The 21,482-nt window shown below is 38.6% G+C and overlaps 1 protein-coding gene across 2 annotated transcripts in view; it reads left to right on the top strand.

Annotated features, from left to right (window-relative positions):
* The window catches only part of LOC132819483 (uncharacterized protein C6orf118-like), a 63,197-nt gene that overhangs the window by 21,695 nt on the left and 20,020 nt on the right, over positions 1-21,482 (top strand). For both annotated transcript variants that reach the window (XM_060831015.1, XM_060831016.1), the window contains exons 2-6: positions 1,378-2,110; positions 5,228-5,350; positions 15,065-15,124; positions 17,322-17,446; positions 20,660-20,718. In XM_060831015.1, coding sequence (XP_060686998.1) covers positions 1,397-2,110; positions 5,228-5,350; positions 15,065-15,124; positions 17,322-17,446; positions 20,660-20,718 — 1,081 coding nt within the window. In that variant the 5' untranslated portion in view covers positions 1,378-1,396. The remainder of the gene's footprint in view (positions 1-1,377; positions 2,111-5,227; positions 5,351-15,064; positions 15,125-17,321; positions 17,447-20,659; positions 20,719-21,482) is intronic.

The raw sequence follows: 21,482 nt of genomic DNA, 5'->3' as shown, positions 1-21,482 counted from the left end.
TTACTAACCTGATTGAGTTTTTTGAAGAAGTAACAAAGAGGATCAATGAGGGCAGAGCAGTAGATGTGATCTATATAGACTTCAGTAAGGCATTTGACAAGATTTCTCATGGAAAACTGGTTAGCAAGGTTAGATCACATGGAATGCAGGGAGAACATACTATTTGGATACAGAATTGGCTCAAAGATATTAGACAGAGTGTGGTGGTGGTGGAGGGTTACCTTTCAGACTAGAGGCCTGTGACCTATGGTGTGCCACAAGGATAGGTACTGAGTCCACTGCTTTTTGTCATTTATATAAATTATTTGGCCATGAATATAGGAGATATAGTTAGTAAGTTTGCAGATGACACCAAAATTGGAGGTGTTGTAGGCAGCGAAGAAGATTACCTCAGAGTACAACGGGATCTTGATCAAATGGGCCAATGAGCCGAGGAGTGGTAAATGGATTTAATTAGATAAATGTGAAGTGCTACATTTTGGAAAGGCAAATCAGAGCAGAACTTATACAGTTAATGATAATGTCTTGGGGAGTATTGCTGAACAAAGGGAACTTGGAATGCAGGTTCATAGCTTCTTGAAAATGGAGTCACAGGTAGATAGGATAGGGAAGAAGGTGTTTGGTATGCGTTTCTTTATTGGTTAGGCATTGAGTATTGGAGTTAGGAGGTCGTGTTGTGGCTGGATAGGACATTGATTAGACCACTTTTGGGATATTGTATGCAATTGTGGTCTGTCTCCTATAGGAAGTATGTTGTAAAAATTGAAAGTATTCAGAAAAGATTTACAAAGATGTTGCCAGTTTGAAATATAGGGAGTTGCTGAAGAGGCTGGGGCTGTTTTCTCTGCAGCATCGAAGGCTGAGGGGTGACCTTATCGAGGTTTATAAAATCCTGAGGGGCATGGATAGGGTAAATAGACAAGGTCTTTTCCCTGGGGTGGGGGAATCCAGAACTTGAGGGCATAGATTTAGGGTGCGAGGGGAAAGATATGAAAGGGGCTTAAGAGGCAACATTTTCTCGCAGAGGGTGGTGCGTGTATGGAAGGAGCTGCCAGAGGAAGCGGTAGAGGGTGATACAATTACAAAATTTAAAAGGCACCTGGATGGGTATATGAAAAGGAAGGGTTTAGAGGAATATAGGCTAAATGCTAGCAAATGGAACTAGATTCTGGTTGGTATGGCTGAGAGGGACTGAAGAGTCTATTTCATCTGTATGACTCTATGTAAATATGGATAGTGGAACAAGTTCAAGTTCTGACTTAATACATAATACAAAATTTAGCAAGAAACTTTTTCATAGATATTTTGCAGATTGAGCAGTTAATGTAAAATTTCCATATCAGATTGATATTTTATTTTATGTTATAAATTTTTCAGGTTTTACTTCACTGAAACAATGACATCAATGAAGAATAACTCAAAGGAGTATTCTGACCCACAAAAGAAAACACTCCGACAACTACTCCATCAGTTGGAGAAGTCTCAGAAAGCTGACATTCATGCCTACAGCTTTGGACATTTAAACCATAGGAACCTGCATAAAATACCAAGGCATCACGATACCTCAGTGTTATGGAAGAGTGCAACAAAACCTGCTCCTTTTAAGAAAGATAAAAAGTACAGGTCTTTTCAGCAGTTAAGTGATGCCACTGTTAAGAAAATGACAGCTGCATTTGTAGACTGTCACCTGATGAGTAGTACGGTGCCAAAAAAGCCTGCACGTCTGAGCCCTATCTGCAATCATCTCAACCAAAGTAGTGCCAGAACCTCTCAGAATATCTGCAGTGGTTCAGCAATCCCACAAAACAAGCCACGTTCAGAATCCCCACACACTGAGGCACAAACTGTATCAGATCGTCTTGCCAAAGAGGAATTGGAACTATCGACCCTCATGCTCATAAAGCCTCGACTGCAGAAGTGTACAAGATCATATAGTGCCCATGGTCAGGACCATTTTGTTGAATCTTACTTGATTGGGCTGACGAGGAAGGACCAATTCAGTAAGCTGCTCGAATTCGAGAAAAATATCCTAATGAAGCAAGATCTTCTAGATAGAGAGGCACTGACTGGTTACAAAGCAGTAGCAAAGCATGAGTGGAAGCTAACTCATGTAAGGGATGGTAATATTTTGTGGCTGCACTGTTATGTCTAATGCCGTACCTGAAGATCAAAATAGGGAGGAAAATAGCATAAGGGCTGTGGCAAATTCTGTAGGTTAAGTATGTCTGACTATTTGCGGAATTCCCCAGTCCCATAATTAGATTGAATATTCATTTTGTTAAAAGTGAATTTACTCTAATATAAGGTGTTTTTTTTTAACCTGGTGGAAAAGCAGACAGATTTCAATTTATCAATGTTTATGTTTCAATTCTCACTCTTGGGATAGTGCTTACATTTTTTAGTGGCTCCTTTTAGAATATTAAACTTAGGAAGGAAAAAACAAGCCATTATGTAGACACTACATCATCCAAAGGGGTAAAATAAAACAAATGGGTATATTTTCCTCTCAAGTATTTTGCAGTTGATGTGTTCACATGATTCTTTTCTGCAATTTATGTGGATTGGCCATGCTAAATTGCCCTGTCATGTTCAGAGATAGGTGGATTATTCTTGGCAAAATCCCCATTTGAGGAGATGTGGTGGGTTTGGGTGGAATGCTCTTTGGAGGGTTGGTGCAGACTGAATGGGCTGAATGGCCTCTTACTGCACTATTAGGATTCTAAAATGAATGGTATTGCATTGTGCCCGTTAGATTCTGCCAAAATAAATACCATTGACTTGGATAAAAAAGGAATATGGCATGTGTTTTATAAAAGATAGTTCATGCAGTGTCACCCATTTTACACAATATCCAAAAATTAATTTATACCTTCTGCAACAACAGGAAACAGTTTGTGGGGAGTTTTTTTTAAATTTGGAATTATCACCTGGAACTGGGCACACATTTGGAAAGCAGTTTAAACAAGTGATTGCAGCTGGTATAATTGAGTTAAACTATAAAGGGCTGTAATTTAAAGCAAACTGTGGGGAATTGATGAAGAATTTTGATGAATTAAATTCTAACCAAACCTTGTTGAAAATCTCGAGTTTTTTTTAAATGCATTATAGGAAAGTGTAGGACTGGGATTGTTCTGAATGCAAAATAGTAATAGTTTCACTTCTGTTGTGGGAGATAACAATCTTTGCTGGGGGTGATGACCAACTAAATGCATAATTTGATTCTTTGTTTACAAAGGCAGATACAAATAACAGGTTGGGTAATGCAGGGTTTAATGAGCAGAAGAAACTGAGGAAATCAGTTTTCGTGGGGAAATAGCATTGGGGAAATTGATGGGATTGATGGCTGAAAAAAATCACCGATAACCTATAAGTCAGAGTACCTAAGGAATTGGCTCTATAAATAGTGAAGGCATTGATGGGCATATTCCAAGATTCTATAGACGCCGAAACAGATCTTATAGATTAGAGGCAAATACTGAGATGAATAGAGAACTGGTTGGCAGGAAGGAAATAAAGAGTAGGAATAAATGTGTCTGTTTCGGAATGGCAGACATACTGGCGTACCACAGGGAACAGTGCTAGGACTACAGCTGTTCACAATATATATTAATGATTTGGATGAGAGAACTTAATGTAACAACTCCACATTTGCAGATGACAAAGCTGGGTGAGAGATTGAACTTTGAGGAGAGTGCAGAAATGTTTCTGTGTGATTTGACAAGCTCGTAAATGGGCAGATGGAATATAATGTGGTTGAATGTAAGGCTATGCACTTTGGTAGCCAAAATGGGAAGGTAGATTAATACTTAAATGGCTATAAACTGATAGCAATGAATGTGCAATAAGACCTGGGTGGCCACATATACCAGTTGCTCAAGGTGCAGCACGTGGTAAAGAAGGCAAATAATATATTGGTCTTCATAATTCAAGTAAGGAGCAGAGTGGCATGGTGGCTCCGTGATTAAACAATTGTTTCACAGTGGCAGGGACTCAGGTTCAGTTCCAGCCTTGAGTGATTATCTGTGTGGAATTTGCGTCTTTTCGCCATGTCAGTGTGAGTTTTCTCTGAGTATTCTGGTTTCCTCCCACAGTTCAAACATGTGCAGATTAGATGAACTGGCCATGGTAAATTTGTCCGTGGTGTAGCTGTAGTAGAGTTGTTTAGGCTAGGTGGGTAAATGCTGGATTATGGAGATAGGGTAGGGGTGTGGTAGCTCTTCAGAGAGTGCAGAACTAAGTGGGATAAATGGTCTGCTATCTGAATTGTAGGGATTCTGTGATTCTCAGGGATATCTTGCTGCAAATATACAAGCCCTTAATGAGGCCACACCTGGAATAATGTGTGCAGTTTTGGCCTCCTTATTTGAGGAAGGATGTTCTTGCACGAGAGGGAGTACAACAAAGGTGCATCAGACTGATTCCTGGAATGGTGGGACTGACGTATGGGAAGAGGTCGAATAAGTTAAGACTGTATTCAAAGAAGTGAAGAGGAATGAGGGAGATCTTCATGGAAATCTATAGAATTCTAACAGGACTAGAAAGGGTAAATGCAGAAAGGATGTTCCCAGTGGTGGGAAAGTCCAGAACTTTCTAAGTTCTAATTTTAGGGTCACATTGTAATGATACAGGGCTGATATGATACATTTAGGACTGAGATGAGAAGAAATTTCTTCGCCTGAAAAGTGGTGAGCTTTTGGAATTAGCTACCACTGAAATTAGCTGAGCCCAAAACATGATATGATTTCAAGAAGGAGTTGGATGTAGCACTTGAGGCTAAAAGGATCAAAGAATATGGGGTTAAAGCAGGAACAGGCTATTAAATTTGTTGGGTTGACTCTCAACTACAATTCTGGCAGTTAGGGATGGGCAACGAATACTGGCCTAGCCAGCGATGCCCATATCCTGTGAATGAATAAATAAAAGGGTTGGAAGGTCATGATCTTAAGAATGGCAGAATAGACTCGAGGGACCAAATGACTTGCTCCTATTTTCTGTGTTTTGATGAAGAATAAAGAATGTGACTGAAACAGTGGAAAGGATCTGACTGCATAGACCAGGACTGCCCAAATGTTTTAACTTATCTATGCAGTTATTATAGTTGTTCAAGTATTTTTGTCTTATTTGTCAAAGTTTATTTCAAGTTGTTGTACTACCTAAGTATCCTAGTTTACCTTATGATTGATCTCCATTTTAATCGGTAATTTAATTTATTACATTACAAATATAGGAGCTGATGAAGATAGACCATCTCCCTGGACCAAATTTGAGACGTCTTCAGGTTTTTAGTGATGTATTTGAGGACATCTGTCAGGACTCACCAATACTTTGTGAAATCTTAAGAGAAATCAAGGTAATTTACAGTCAGAAAATTGTAAAATTTGTTGTTTTCATTATGTATAAGTTAAAAATGGGTACGTTGAATCAAATAATTTTACAGCAAAAGGGGCCAAATCACCCATTCTGTCTCTCAAAGTGAACTAATGTCTTGGCCCCTCTGCCTATATTGTTTCAGATGCTTTGACGAAGGAAAGCTTGTGACTTCAAATAAACCTGTTGGGCTATAACTTGGTGTCATGTGACTTCTGACTTTATTTAAATTATTTTGCCTTCTATCTCTTTCTAGACTGCTACTGTTTGATTGACCCCCCTCGTATTAATAGGATTTTTTCAAGAAACTATGATCTCTTTCCAGGGGCATGTTCACTCCCTGGTGCATTATTGGACTAAGAAAATGTTTTATTGCCTTTCCTTTGTGTACTTCATATTCCTAACATCTTCATGGATCTAACCACCTGCACCTCACCCAGTATATTTATCTAGCTTTTATATTTTTCACTGCCCTTCCCTGCTCTGCATATAATAGCCACAATTCTCCATTGGCTAACCCATCTGCTAAATATTTGACTTTAGTATCCACCTCTGGCAGTTGTTGTTTTTGACCAGAGTAGAAAAGGGTGGTGCTGGAAAAGCACAGCAGGTCAGGAGCATCCGAGGAGCAGAGGATTCGATGTTTTGGGCAAAAGCCCTTCACCAGGAATATGGAGGGGGAAGGGGGTTAAGAGATAAATAGGGAGGTGGGACTGGGGCTGAGGGGAAGGTAGGTAGAAAGGTGATAGGTGGCAGCAGGTAGGGGGGTAATTGTGATAGATCAGTGGAGAGGGTGGAGTGGATAGGTGGGAAGGAAGATGGACAGGTCAAAAAGCTGAGTTACAGAGTTGGATGTGAGATGAGGTGAGGAAAGGGGAGATTTGGAAACTGGTGAGATTGATGTTAATTCCGTGTGGTTGAAGGATCCCATGGAAGAAGACATCTGACATCCAAAATGTCAACTGTGCTGCTCCTTGGATGCTGCCTGACCTGCTGTGCTTTTCCAGCGCTACCCTTTTGGACTCTTGACTTCTCCAGCATATGCAGTTCTCACTTTCTCTTTTTTGACCAGTGGCCTCAAATGGCCCCATCGGTACTGATTTGTCCTTCATCAGACAAACTGTTATTGCACAATTTGATTCTGACAGCTCTGCAGCATTTTGGTGTGAGAGATACTTGGTTCCCAGTTATTTTCTATAACTCCTTCAATATTTGCAAACCTGCTATCTATATCAAGCAGTCTTGAAGAGAATACCTGAACAGTCAGGCTCCCATGCTGTCCAATTATTATTTTCTTGGCTTTATCAATAGCTGAACAATGTGTTGCTGGAAAAACGCAGCAGGTCAGGCAGCATCAAAGGAGCAGGAGAATCGACGTTTCGGGCATAAGCCCTTCTTCAGGACTTATGCCCGAAACGTCGATTCTCCTGCTCCTTTGATGCTGCCTGACCTGCTGCGCTTTTCCAGCAACACATTTTTCAGCTCTGATCTCCAGCATCTGCAGTCCTCACTTTCTGCTAGTTGTCTTTATCAATAACCTTCTCCAGGTCTGTCCATTGTTTAAGCCCCTCTCCCATGCAATAGTCCACACCCTCCTGATTGAACTGGTTGCTCATAGCCTTAATTTGTACCTTAAGCTTTGATAAATTCTTTCTGAAATTTCGGCTTCAATGAATGTCTTTCTGCTCCATTCTTGGAAAAACATAGAGCTACTTGTAGCCCCTTACCCATTAGTGATGGAACTTCAGAATTCTTACCTAAAAGCAAACTGATCTAGATTATGTCCTCCAGCCAACAGCAAAAAATCCTCAGCATGGACAGCCTGTATTAGTGTAGATGATAATTTATGGTTTCACCGATTTGTCAAAATTTTGTGAGTTGTTTGTTTTGTAATGCACGGTTCATTTTGATTATCCCATTGTTAAAAGTGATTGCTGCTACAGTATTCATGCTTATTATGTTCATATTCACATGAATCTCAGAATTCATTGTTAGCAACTTCCCTTCTATTATGTGTGAGAAATTTTGCTAGTGGTCTATGTCTGGTTCCTATTCACTTTTTTCCATTACCTTAACCACAGTTATTTTATCAACTTTACGATGAATTCTTGTCGTCTGACAAAATGTGGTTGCCAAAACTACAAAATGTAAAATGAATTTTTTTTTCTATACCTTTATCCTTCAAGCATTACCTCCAATGAAATCACTTGCTAAGATTAATCTTACTATCTGTGACTGTGTCGTTCAGAATTTCTTACTAATTCAACCCTTATTACTGCATTCTCTCCTGAAAGTTATAATGTTTTTGGAGGCTTGATGGGCAAATTACAATATAATTTTTGTCTTCTAAGTTTCTACCATTGATATTAATGTCGCTTATTTAATTTCTTCAGTGGAGAGGCTATGTCCTAGTAAAGGAGTACAATTGTTTCCTGATTATGTAAATCACAAATTCAATTTTTCCAAATACAAAAGCTTGGTAAAACTGGGTATGCTTTCTTCATCACTGGCCTGCCTTATATCAGCAGTATTTCACTGGATACTGCATTTGTACTCATAAAATTATTGATTTTGGCTATTTTACAAAGAATGATCACCCTTTTCAAAGATTTTAGTGTGTCATCATCTCCAAATTCGAAACTAATGAAACCCCCAAATTCTTTAACTTTGTCCTGATTCTTATTACACCGAAAGTCTAGGCAGCAGTTTATCCAGTCTATTCTACCCACTGTTTAACAGTGCACAAGTAGAAGAGTCTGCCACCATCACATTCATCAATGAGCTGAAACTTTGTGACCATTACAATGTCCTCTCTTTGATCTGTGTATTCAACTTCTTCCTCCAAATCGTCCATTTCATATTTAGTTTAAATTACTCTGTTGTACACTATCGGACAGTTCATGGTGTAATGGTATTTTGAATTGCATCTAAAATTTGATTGACTACACCCTGAGCATTGCTGGGGTTTGCTCACTCATCGTAAATCCCAAATTCTGTTTGCCCAAAACAACCAAGAGCATTTCTGTCCTTATTTCTCTTTGTTACGGTTTTCCTTTCGTACTGTTGCCCATCTATTCCATTTTCAGTAGTATTGCCAGTTGCTGTCTTTGCATTATGGACGCTGAAGGAAAGGAATCCTTTTCTAGGAATCTGTTAATGCTCCTGACATTTGATCAACAGTTTAAGTTTATCCACAAATTTACCTCTCATCAAAATTATCTGAACAAGAAATCTGTCCATATTTGATACTTTGACAAAGTCCAATAACTTAAATGCCAGATCAGATTACTGAAATATCATTTGAAAATTCCACGGTTTTGCATAGAATCTACTTAATTGCATTATGTACTCTCCCATAGTACTATCCTCAGTTTTTAAAAAAATTATCAAAATCTGTCCGGGCCTCATAAATCAGTAAATGATCTTATTGATAAATTTTGTCCATGAAAGTTGACAATTTGTCTAAATTTTCATCTGGGTTCAAATCATCAGGGTCTAATTTCAAAATAACTTTGATTTTTATCCTGCTTTTGTAGGGTAACAAAAGTGCTAAGGCCGTACTTTCCTTCCTCTTTGTGAAAGAAGTAACTCAAGTCCACATGGTTACTTTAGTCTTTCACTGATTACAAGGCTGATGTTCAGAAAAGAGGAATAGGTAATTATATACCAAAACATTACATTTTGACTCAACCATTCTCTCCTACATGAGAAAATGACTGTTGTGAAACAGAGTTCAAGTCCATTCTTTTAATGGGAATTTTATTTCAGTTCAGTGCATTCTATAAAATTCATACCCCACTGACTACTAGCTCCCCAAATCTATAGAACCAACTCACACCCAATTAACTATTAATTAATATATGCATCGTTCCATGAGGTCTCGATTATCTCCTCAGACCACATAAAATAATAGCAGTTATTGTCATAAAGTACTTTTCTCTTGTATCCCTCTTTTATTTTAAGTGAATATATTTTTGGTTTCTATGAATCATCTCCATGATCATACAACAGCAACTTGTTTTCATAAAATGCCCGAAACATCCCAAGGTTGTTCACATGGGTGATATGTAGCAAAATTTGACTGTGCCTCGCATAAAGAAAAATTAATGATGATCCCCAATGTTTCATCACAAGATACCAGTTCAGCACATTTTAAAGGAGGAGGGACAAGTAGAGAAACTTATGGAGGGAAATCCAGACCTTAGGCACATGGCAGCTAAAGGCACGGCCACTAATAATGGTATGATAAAAAATTCGGAGCGCTCAAGAGACCAGAAGGAGACTAAAACTATTTTATAAAATTGTAAGACTGGCAGAGATTTATAGAAAGAGAGGGGCAAGACCATGCGTGGTAAACAAGGATGAATATTTTAAAATTAAAGAATATCTTAACTGAAAACAAGTACAGTTCAGGGGTAGTGGATAAGTAGGATTTGCTTCAAGTTAGGACATGAACAGTATTTGACAAACTCTAGGTTTTATTGAGGCTTTGACCAGGAAAAAGGAGGTGTGGCTCATGTACAGGCAGCTTGGATCAAGGGAACCACTGGAGGTATACAGGGAATGCAGGAGTTAACTGAAGAAGGAAATCAGGAGGGCAAAAGGGGTCACGTGATACCCTTGGCTGAGAATATTAGGGTGAATCCAAAGTGGTACTTTAGGTATTATAAAGGAAAAAGAACAGCCAGAGTGTTAATAGGGCACCTCAAGGACCAATGCGTAGAACCGCAGGAGATGGGTGAGGTTCGCAATGAATGTTTATCCTCTGTGTTTACCATGGAGAAAAACATGAAGACCTGGGGACTTGGGAACTTGAGGCAGTTAGTGGTAATATCTTGAGCAAGGTCCATATCACATGTTGGATGTATTACAATGTATGAAGTTGGATAATTCTACTGGTTCTGACTAGATATATCCTAGAACACTGCAAGAGGTGAGAGAAGAATTTGCAGGGACCCTGGTTGACATTGTTGCATTATTGTTAGCCACGGGTGAGGTCCCAAAAGAGTGGAGGGTAGCAAATGTTGTGCCAATATTCAAGAAGGGCTGCAAAGAAAAGCCTGGGAATTATAGACCAGTAAGCCTAACATCTGTGGTAGTTAAATTACTTGAAGATTCTGAGGGACAAGATTTACATGTATTTGGAAAGGTAGGGTTTGATTGGGAGTAGTCAGCATAACTTTGTGCATGGGAGAGATCATGCCATACAAATTTGTTAGAGTTATTTGATGAAGTGACTAGGAAGGTTGATGAAGGAAAGGTGGTAGACATAGTCTATATGGATTTCAGTAAGGCCTTTGGTAAGGTGCAACATGGTAGGCTGCTCTGGAAGGTTAGATCACATGGAATCCCGGGTGAGCTGGCAAATTGGCTTGATGGGAGTAAGCGGATGGTAATAGTGGAAGGATGCTTGTCGGACAGAAGGCCTGTGAGTAGTGGAGTGCCTCGGGTCGGTGCTGGACCCATTACTGTTTTTATCTATATCAATGATTTGGATGAGAATGTACAAGGCATGATTAGCAAGTTTGTTGATGACACTAAAATAGGCAGTATCATGGACAGTGAGGAAGGTTATCAGAAATTGCAGCAGGACTTTGATCATCTGGGGAAGTGGACCGAGAAATGGCAAATTAAGTTTAATGTAGATAAATGTGAGGTATTGCATTTTGGAAAGTCAAATCAAGGTCAGAGTTTCATGGTGAATGGTAGGGCCTTAAGGAGGAGAGTGGAACAGAAGGATCTTAGAGCTCAGGTTCACAGTTCTCTGAAAGTGGAGTCACAGGTGGAAGGTGAAAAAGGCTTTTGGTACACTGGCCTTCATCAGGCAGGGCATTGAGTATAGAAGTTAGGAAGTTATGTTGCAGTTATATAGGACATTGGTGAGGCCGCACTGGAGTATTGTGTTCAGTTTTGGCTACCTTGTTGTAGGAAGGATATTATTAAGCTGAAAGAAATGCAGAAGAACTTTATGGGGTTGTTGCCAGGTCTCAATGAGTTGTAGGGAGAGGTTGGACAAGTTGGGACTTTTTTTTAAAGAGTGTAGGAGACTGAGAGGGGACCTTATAAAGTTGCCAGGACCTTAGAAGAGGCATTGATAGTGTGAATGCACTCATTCTTTTTCCTAGCGTTGGGGAATCAAGGATTAGACAACATCAGTTTAAGGTTAGAGGAGAAAGAATAAAAGGGAACCTGAGGGGCAACCTTGTTACACAGAGAATAATGTGCATATGGAATGAGCTGCCGGCAGATGTGGTTGAGATGGGTACATTAACAACATCTAAAGGCATTTGGACAAATACAGCGATAGGAAAGGATTAGAAGGATATGGGCTAAGTGCAGGGAAATGGCGTTGGCGTGGATGAACATTTTGGTTGGCATGGACCAGCTTGGGCCAATGGGCCTGTCTTCATCCTATATAACTCTACTGCAGGGTAGAACATGGTAGAGAAGCCAGGAATACATTGAAAAAGGCAAATCTTGAAATAGTAAAGGTGTCAATGAGTGCTTCATTAGCAGACTAGCTGAGACAGTGGCACAATTTGAAAATGTTAAGTCACTGAAATAAGCAATCAGTGTGGATGTGGATATGTGATAAGAATCTTATTTCTGAGTCAAGTATGACATCAAAATTGCAAATTGCCTGGGGAAAAGAGGAGGTTAGACTTGGTGGCTGGGGAATAGAGTTTATGGAGAGACTTTAGTCTTTGTAATGCTTAGCTGGAGCTAATTTATATTTAGTACCAGATTTCAAATTAACAAATTTTCAACCTTACAGGCATTGAGAGAAGTGGCAGTGAGCAAAATTCCCTCTAAACTTTACCAAGTTCTGTATTCAGCAGTCAGAGTACCGCAATTGGTGTGCTGACAAACTTCCAGAAATCATTCCCAGGCATGTGGAAAGAAAATTAGAAAACTGATGATGAGGTAGTGCTAAATGTCAGCATGGCACACGTGAAACATATTTTTGGATGATATTACTGATGGGCAAGTAGATGAGAAAGGGCAATGTGCCAAATATAGATCCTGGGTCACCAGGCATGAAGATGCAGCAGTGGGAAGAGAAACTATTGTTTTTTGATTTTCTGGCTGTGACTTGATAATTTGAATGGGCCAAATGAGTGTAGTGTCACCCAGTTGTATTACAGTGGAAAGACGTCAGAGGAGAATTGTCTAGCAAGGCAAGGATAGATATTTTATACTTTTCAAGGCCACATGAGATGTCATGCCTGACCTTGATAAGCATTTGGCTTAGTGACAGGGTCAGAAGTTTTATTGAATTTCAGATATGGAGTTCTGGGAAAGATGACCATGAGCAGAGGAGGCAGAATTTCCTCATCTGAACCTCTAGCTCTCTCTCCTTTTTACAATGTTAGCACACTTAGATCAACCCTCCCAGCATTCTTTCTGCTAAAATATGCTAAATACTTGTTCACATTGAATTCTGTATGCCAGCAGGTCTACCCAGTCTTATAAAGCTATACTTGGGTGCAAGGTTTCTTTCGGTATTAATCTTTTTTCTCTTTCAAACTGGCACAATACTGAAAACAATAACTTTCATCACAGCACTCATAAGTATACCATGTTTGTGGTTATAATACATCAGTAAAATGTATCCGTGAGTGCATATCACATAAATATTTTCTGCTGATATCATTTACTTCTAAGTCACAATGTTGGGCCAAATATTTCCTGTATATAGTATTGTCTCTGTTTCAAGTGCCCACACTATCATATCTCCTTGAGCTACAATTATTCACTTCTGTCCTCTGATTAAATGAAGCTTGCAGGTCTACTGTGGTAAAATGCAGCTTGTCTGCTGGAAGGAGTGAGTTCAAATGAGTTGAATGAGTTTTTTTTATTCTGTACATTCTTGATCATAAGCAGAAAGACTATTACCGATCTCTGCTTTTTTGTCAAAATACTTTATAATATCTCCATAAATAATTATTAAGATTTGCACTATCCTTCAAAGGTTTGTGAATGAAGATTGTGGATACAGTGTGAGGCTGCCATTTGAGAGATGGTAATCCCTTTTCATTTTCACGGACTCACTTCTTCCTTTTCGAATAATGCATACAGTTATGCTTGTAAATGGATTTTGTGATGTTGCTGAAAAGGTCCATAATAGCTTCATTCATCATAATTAAACCTGCATATATCCCTGTCGATGGAATCTATTCTGTTTTGAAAGTGTCTAATTTATCCTAGTCAAGAGGCTTCTTTGTAAAGAATAGTCTGTAATTATATTAGTTGTATGTAAAGCTACCTTTAAAGACTTACAGAATACTTTTTTTTAAATTTTAAAAATGCTAGAATGGAAACCTTTTTGTAAAGCATCGGCTTGATTTCATAAGTAATTGAAATCTATTAAGAATTCAAACTGATTGTGACATTGCATCCATATTATTACTACATGCTGTCTTCTCTATCGATATTGGAAACTGCTCTGAATGGATGAGTATTACATTTGGAAACACCTTGTTTCAAATTTATGTGATTTTAGACATATGCCCAAACAATTCTCATTCATGATCTCTAGATATGGGACAGAAATGCTCTCTCTTGACCATTTGAGGTAGACCTGCAACACCAGAGAGGGAGCACAGTGTCTTACTATATTAATTAGGTAAAAACAAGGACTGCAGATGTTGGAAATCAGAGTCTAAATTACAAGTCTAGAGTGCTTTTCCAGCACCACTCTAATCACTACTTAATTAATTGTCTAGCTCCATAAATTATTTAAAAAGAACATAGTCCACACGATTTTCAAAATAAAGCTCCTATGTTAACCACTTTTTGCAGTTAACATTTGTCACATTTTTTTCTACCAATCTTTTCCCATGTCTAGGTTTCTATGGCATTATTTATTTATTGCCATCATTTATAATGTTTTATTCTATATAAAACCCTTGCATTAATTATGCAATTTTTCATCAGATTCAATAAATATCTAAAAACACATTTTCTATTTTTCTTTTAAATTGCTATTTCATTCCACAGAATTGAAATAGCTAATATCTTAAAATTAACACTGCTGTTGAAGTTCTGATTCTATGACCTGAATTTGAGTTATGCATTGTGAGTAATGTTCGAGGATTTATCACCACGAGTGAGTCGGCTGTATTGATAGAACATTTTTCTTCTAGCTTTTAGTGATTTCTGCTCAATCGCTTTTCTTCAGATAATTTTACACAGGAAGAAAATTTCAAAAGCTTTTTTTAAAAGTAAAGTCAATATAGCAAATTCTGTCAACATTTGTAAGTGTGTGCTTGACAGAAAAATGATATAGTTCTCATTACACTTTCAGAAATTTCAGACAATGTATTGAACTGAAACAAAATGCATGGCTTCATTTAATATCGTTTGAATTTACAAAATAAGGCCACCATTGATGAGGTGTTGAAATTGAAAGTGTGTCTGTGATTATTTATTCAAGGTTTTTTCAATAAAAGAAGTCTAGTTTAAGTTTGAAACTGATGGATATCATTTTGTCAGAAAGTAGCAATGGTGCATGGCTACCTACGTGAACCAGGAGAAAGTGACATAGATAGAGAAAACAACAAATGGAAATCTCATTCTGCAATGTAGTTTGCTTTCTTTTTCTTTTACAAAAAATTAACTTTGTAACATAAAATGCTGTCTATTATTTGTTTTCACTTTTTCCATTTTACCTCTCTTCTGAATCTGCATCTTTCAGGCTGAATATGATTTGTACCTGTTATCACTCCTGGAATCCCAGCCAACAGATCAACACAAGGTAATGTAATCATGAAGTTTCAGCACTTCACCTGAGCCTACATGTTGTTATGGACCTGACAAAACCCCCTTCAAATATATCAAGGAGACAGCTAGACCCTAACTTTTATCTTTTTAAAGGCAAGTCTAAGGTGCTGTGTTCTAGATGTAATTCAATTGGGTTACACTATTCGGCTTTAAGCAAAACCTACTTTATTTTTACCCTACAATAACAAGACAAACAAAAGATAGAAGAATGAATATAACTTTAACTCTGTTAGAAAAGTTTACAGGATAATTTAGCTACTGAACAGCAACTGTTCCAATATTGTAACAACCCATAAACACACCCTTGGCAAAGGCAAAAGCAGTAAAACAGATTGTCTCACATGTCACACAAAAATGAAAGGAAAAGTTATATGGATTTATTTATTGAACTTGTCTTGAATATTCTGTCTCCCTGTACAAATCCAATTTCCTTTCCAAGTTCTTTTTTTTTACTTTCTTAAATATTTGACCTCTGACCCATTTCTACTTCACAAAGCAAAAATGATTATATTTAGGTGCGATCTAGTAATTAAACGATTCTGGAACATTATTGTGTAAATGTTAACCTCTGTGTAGTTTTCAATGCAATTAAAAGAAATTGAATTTGTCTGAATGCTATATACTCAAAAATGATAGAGTTCTGTAAGAAAGAATCATCATAGAATCCCTATAATGTGGAACAGGCCATTCAGCCCATCAAGTCCATATCGCTCTGAAGAACATCCCACCCAGATCCAGTCACCTACCTTAACCCTGTAACTTTGCATTGCCCATGACTATTCCACCTAACCTACACATCCCTGGATACTATGGGCAATTTAGCATATCGAATCCACCTAACCTGCACATCTTTAGACTGTGGGAGGAAACCGGAACACCCGGAGGAAACCCATGCAGACACGTGGAGAATGTGCAAACTCTGCGCAGGCACCCTAAGGTTGGAATCAAACCTGGGTCCCTGGTACTCTGAACAGCAGTGCTAATCATTGCTATACCAACAGGAGCAATTTTGAATAGGAACTATTCAATATACTATCACATATGTTATTGCCTCTTGCAAGATTCTTTGGCTATGTTTCAGCAAGTCAATGTCAAGATCTTTATTACAGCTTCTCACATTCATGAACTTGACCCACCTTACCTCAATCATCCACTTCAACTGTGCTGGCCAGTTTGCAACTTTTGCTCACTTAACTTTGATCAACTCCATTATACTACCGAGCAGCTCAGAAGTTGAGTTAAAATTTTGGTCAAAATCCCTGAATTCTGTCAAAGCATTGGAGGGCCCCCTTCACACAGGCTGCAATAAGGAGGCAACCATTTCTTGGTGATAAATGCTAACCTTTGCCTACATCCCAAGAATTACTTTTTAAAATGCTATTAGCAAACTTGATAATCTGTAGACTGTCAACAAAAAAAAATGCTTACAAAAGCTGCTGAGCAGAGCTCCAATGCTACTGAATTTGGGCAAGAAATCTGTCAACAGAATGCCTTAACTCAGGGAACCTGTGAAACAGAAGTGAGTCTTATGAGTATCAACTTTGACACAATTGATAGCATTATCACCTCTGAGTCTGGGCAGTTATGGGTTCATTGTCCATTACAAAGAAATGTGCGCCCACCTCTGTAGGGTGCAGTTATGAGAGAGTGCAAGATATGAGGAGCCATGGACAGTGAAAGACATGAGTTGACATGGAGGCTGCATGAAACGGTTAGGAGTGCAGCCTTCAGCCAGTGAATATTCAGAGGTTCTCTTTTTGAAATGCCTTGCTGCCCTCTCACGTGGAATTAAAAGTCCTGTGACAACATTTGAAGATAAGCAGTTAATAGTAATGATTAACTCATTACTATTATATATTGCAACTTCTGCACCAAGAAGCTGGAAATGCTAAAAGACAATGAAGAACTTTGGTGCTGTATAATTATAACAGGACAACGATACAATGTTCTCTGAATTGCCAGGACGGCAACAGTATTTTGTTGATTACTGTTAATGATAAAAATTTAAAAGATTAAGGTTTTCAGGAAGCTTAATGGTTTTAAAATTAATTTTCTTCTTCTGCAGGTGGGAATAGATTGGGTTGGGATATCTGGTCGGCATGGATGAGTTGCATTGAAGGGTCTGTTTCCGTGCTGTGTACATCTTTCTGACTCTGACTCTAAACCAACAGATCTTGCAGGCTGAACTCCGAGGTATGGCTACCAGGACAGTGAAAACTCACCATGTAGAGGAGGTGCAACAGAAAGTTTTAAGTCTGGAAGAGGAAGCGAGACTTGCATTGCAGAGGAATGATGAGTATGTGTATGCCATGTCTATGAAAAAATTGCTTTAACTTTCATATTATCGTAATGATGTTAACCAGACTTGACCCCACTTAAAAAAACTTAAAACTTTGATACTATTTCAGTGTCCTGTCCTTGCTCATGTCATTGATGCACATTCCAATGTGATCTTAGTACGACAATTAATTTACAGGCTGCTTCCCTGTTCACTATCAAATTAGGGAATTGGGCCAGTGATGAGGTGGCAAACCTAAACAGGAGCCATGTGTGAGGCAAGCAGCAACTTTTACTGTGGTTGCCATGGGAAACTCCCTAAAGCGACTGGGTCACAAGAGGGAGCACACTCTTGAGCATCATCACATTCACTGGCTGAAGGCTGCACCCCTACCATTTCATGTAGCCTCCGTGTCAGCTCATGCCTTTCATTCACTGTCCATGGCTCCTCATATCTTGCAAGCCAATATGTGGCACATTCATGCCCATTCATCCAGTATTCACTGTTTATAGAAGTGATGAACCACATAGTAAAAGGACATATAGTAACAACTACTTAGAAAAAGATCACAAGTTCTATTTTGAAAAAAAACCTGCTGTTTCTATAACCCTATAAAAGTGTCAATCAGACAGACATTGAAGTATCAAAGCAAAGACTTCATACCTCTTGATCATACAAATAAACACTGAGATCACTGAAAGAACAATTTATTCTTACCAGATTAAGATGCTAATCAAGGAAATTCAATAACATTTCTGTCCAGCTGTCAAAACATAATCTCCCGATAAAATTGTTTTGTGAGTCTGTGTTCTCAGTCAAGCATGCATAATGAGACCAAATGTAAGAAAACTTTCAGTAAAACTGGATGGGCAGGGAGGGTTTGGCCTGGAGGTGAGATATGTAGTGAATGACGGTTTGAGTGACTGACAACTTTTAATACAATTGGAATTTAATTAAAATCCACTGTTGGAGAACTGACGTGGGCTTTCTAACTGAACTGTACCCACACTCTTCGCACACTGCAAACTCAACCTGAATATGAAAAGACAAAAGTAGCAGCTCAGGTCACACACAGGTCATGTTTTCTCAAGGTCAGAGGAAGATTTGACACTCAATTTCTTGAAATCTCTATTATAATTTCAGATTCTACCATTGAAGCAAATAACTTTTTAACTACTAATCATGTTCTATGACCATTTAGGCTTTAAGTTTTTTTAAAAAGCATTAAAATTGCTCCATCCTCGAGTTTAATTCAGTACAGTGCATGCCTGTTGAAATCTAACTGTGTAGAAACTCTGAAGAGTATAGACTCTTATCATCTTTTGTCTGTGGAATCGATTCCTGATGAAGGACTTTTGCCCGAAACATCAATTCTGCTGCCTCTTGGATGCTGCCTGACAGGCGGTGCTTTTCCAGCACCACTCTTCATCTCTATGGAATCAATGCCAATATATTATTTTAATTCACCTGGCAAAATGTTAGCATTCAAATCTAGTGAATCTTAATTTTTAGCACAAACTTTGAATAATAAGTTGTATTAAATAATTGTACCCTCCAGTTTGCTGTAGATAATCAATTTCATCATCTCATCCATCCCACCCATCCCATCCTCCCCAACAATCCCATCTCATTCCTTGTAGAAACATCTCTGCAGCCAGAGTTACTTTATTGGGCTCTGGTTAGCTGTTTTGTTGTACAGTAGCCCCTGCCATCTAGCTGCCTTCACTGCTCATGGACAATTGCATGTATGTCACATACTCACATTTTCTATGTATCCAACATTTCTATTTGTGTCACATATTGTCACTAACTGATACACCCTTTAAACTAACCAGTTAAAACAATCCAGAGAACAAAAATAGTATATTTTGTTATTGGGATGTCGGAGTTGCCTCAGAATGGATATTTTCTAATTGACCTGTTCAGAAATGTTGTTACACACTTCTGAAGTAGGTGGGACTTGAACCCAGGCCTCCACATTATACCACAAGAGCCAGTTGTTTCCTCATTGTCATGTCTGAGACCCAAACATCTCTAGCTGCTACATTAATGACCTTTCCTCCATCAAAAGGTCAGTAGTGTGAAAGTTCGCTGATGGTTGCACAATATTCAGCACCATTCATGATTCCTCAGATACTGAAAGAGCCCATGCCCATATGCAGCAAGACCTAGACAACATTCAGGCTTGGCCTGATAAGCAGCAAAAAACATTCACATCACACAAGTGACAGAAGTGATCATCACCAACAAGGGAGAATCTAAACATCTCCCTATTGATATTCAGTGATGTTACCATAATTGAATACACTACTTTAAACATCATGGTGTTTACTATTAGCCAGAAACTGAACTAGACCAGCCAGGTAAATACTGTGGTTATAACAGCAGGTTAGAGGCCAGAAATTCTGCAGAAAGATACTCATCTCCTGTTTTTCTAATGTCTATCCATCATCTACAAGACACAAGTAAAGTGTATGATAGAATATTCTCCACTTGCCTGGATGGATGCATCTCTAACAACATTCAAAAACTCGACACCATTCAGGACAAAGCAACTCCACTTAACTGGCACCACTTCCACCATCTTCAACAATTCCTCCCTTCCCTGCCAGTGTATGGAAGATGCATAGCAGCAACCCACCCAGAAATATGGACAGCATTTTATAAATCCATACCCTTTATCAACTGGAAAAACAAAGATAGCAGCTATACGAGAACACAATCATCTGCAAGTACTCGCCACATGCCTTCCTGACTTGGAACTATGCCACTACAACTTCATTGTCAAGGGACTTACTTTCTATCAGCACTATGGGTGTCCTACACCACATGGAATGCAGCTGTTCAAGAAAGACAGCAATAAAGTTTGGACTAGCTAGCGATGCCTACATCCAAGGAAAGACAAAATGAGATTCATGGGATTTCATGGACTGCCATCTATTAGATTGAAACTTTGGAGTCAAGTGGTATCACTGATTCACAGCAGCTAATGCTACACCAGCAGAAAGTTAACAATACGTTTATAGTAACTTAGTCACCAATAATCAGCTAAGGTCATTTGGGTTGATGGAAGATCGAAAGTCCCTTGCTCTGGAAGTGGTTGGGAGGGCATGTGATAGAGAGCAAAGTATGTTTGTAAAAGGGCAGAATCACATCTCATGCAGCTACCCTAGTTCTAAATAGTCCTGATGCATGTTTATAACATATTTGGTCAACATATTTCTTGTTTAGGCTCAGAAATGAACTTGAGGCTGAACTTTCCAAACCAGAGCACTTATCTGAACAGCAAGGTAAGTTAAGCTTTTTGCTTGAGCATTACCAATTTTAGAAGGATTGGCAAGCCCCCTCAGCAAAGGTGTCAAAATGAAATACAGATGTAGTGGGTATGAGAACTTTGTGCTACCACTCGTTGCTTACTGCAGTTTCTCCCTTGTAATTTTAGTCAGCTGTTATTTAGAGTAAGCACAAGTTGCTGCATGGCCTTAAACATTGATTTTCATTTGTTAAATTTCATAATGATGTGCATTTTTTATTATAAATGCTGTCTTTGCTGTGCATTTTGCTACAATCAAGAAGATATGGATATAATGTGGAAATGTGAGGATATTCCTTTTCCCAGGAAGTTTAGAAGAGCTGAATATTAAATGAAGAAAGACTGCAGAAGGCTGCAATATAGAGGAAATAGGTCCTCAAGCATAAATCACAAGCATCTAATTTCAGATCTTAGGGAAGACAACAGAATGTTGGCCTTTATTTCAAAGGGAACAAAATAAAAAAAGAGGAAGTATTACAGAAACAATACCTGACACCATTTAGGCCACACCACAATAGTTGTGAACAGGTTTTACCCACTTATCCAAGGAAAGATATATTGGCATTGAAGCAATCGAAAGCAGGTATACTAAGCTGATCCCCAGTGTGGAGGGATTTCTTATCAGGAGAGGTTGAGCAGCTTTGAACCTTGAGGCCCCAATTTAGGATTGTACCACTTCAGTATAGTGGCAGCTGTCTGGACTGGCTTACTGAGATTCAACAAGGACCCTGGCAGATTGTC

Source organism: Hemiscyllium ocellatum, chromosome 10 (genome assembly GCF_020745735.1).
Source record: "Hemiscyllium ocellatum isolate sHemOce1 chromosome 10, sHemOce1.pat.X.cur, whole genome shotgun sequence".
NCBI classification, from domain to species: domain Eukaryota; kingdom Metazoa; phylum Chordata; class Chondrichthyes; order Orectolobiformes; family Hemiscylliidae; genus Hemiscyllium; species Hemiscyllium ocellatum.
Note: the sequence above shows the minus strand (reverse complement) of the source record. Positions and strands in the feature narration are given on the sequence as shown.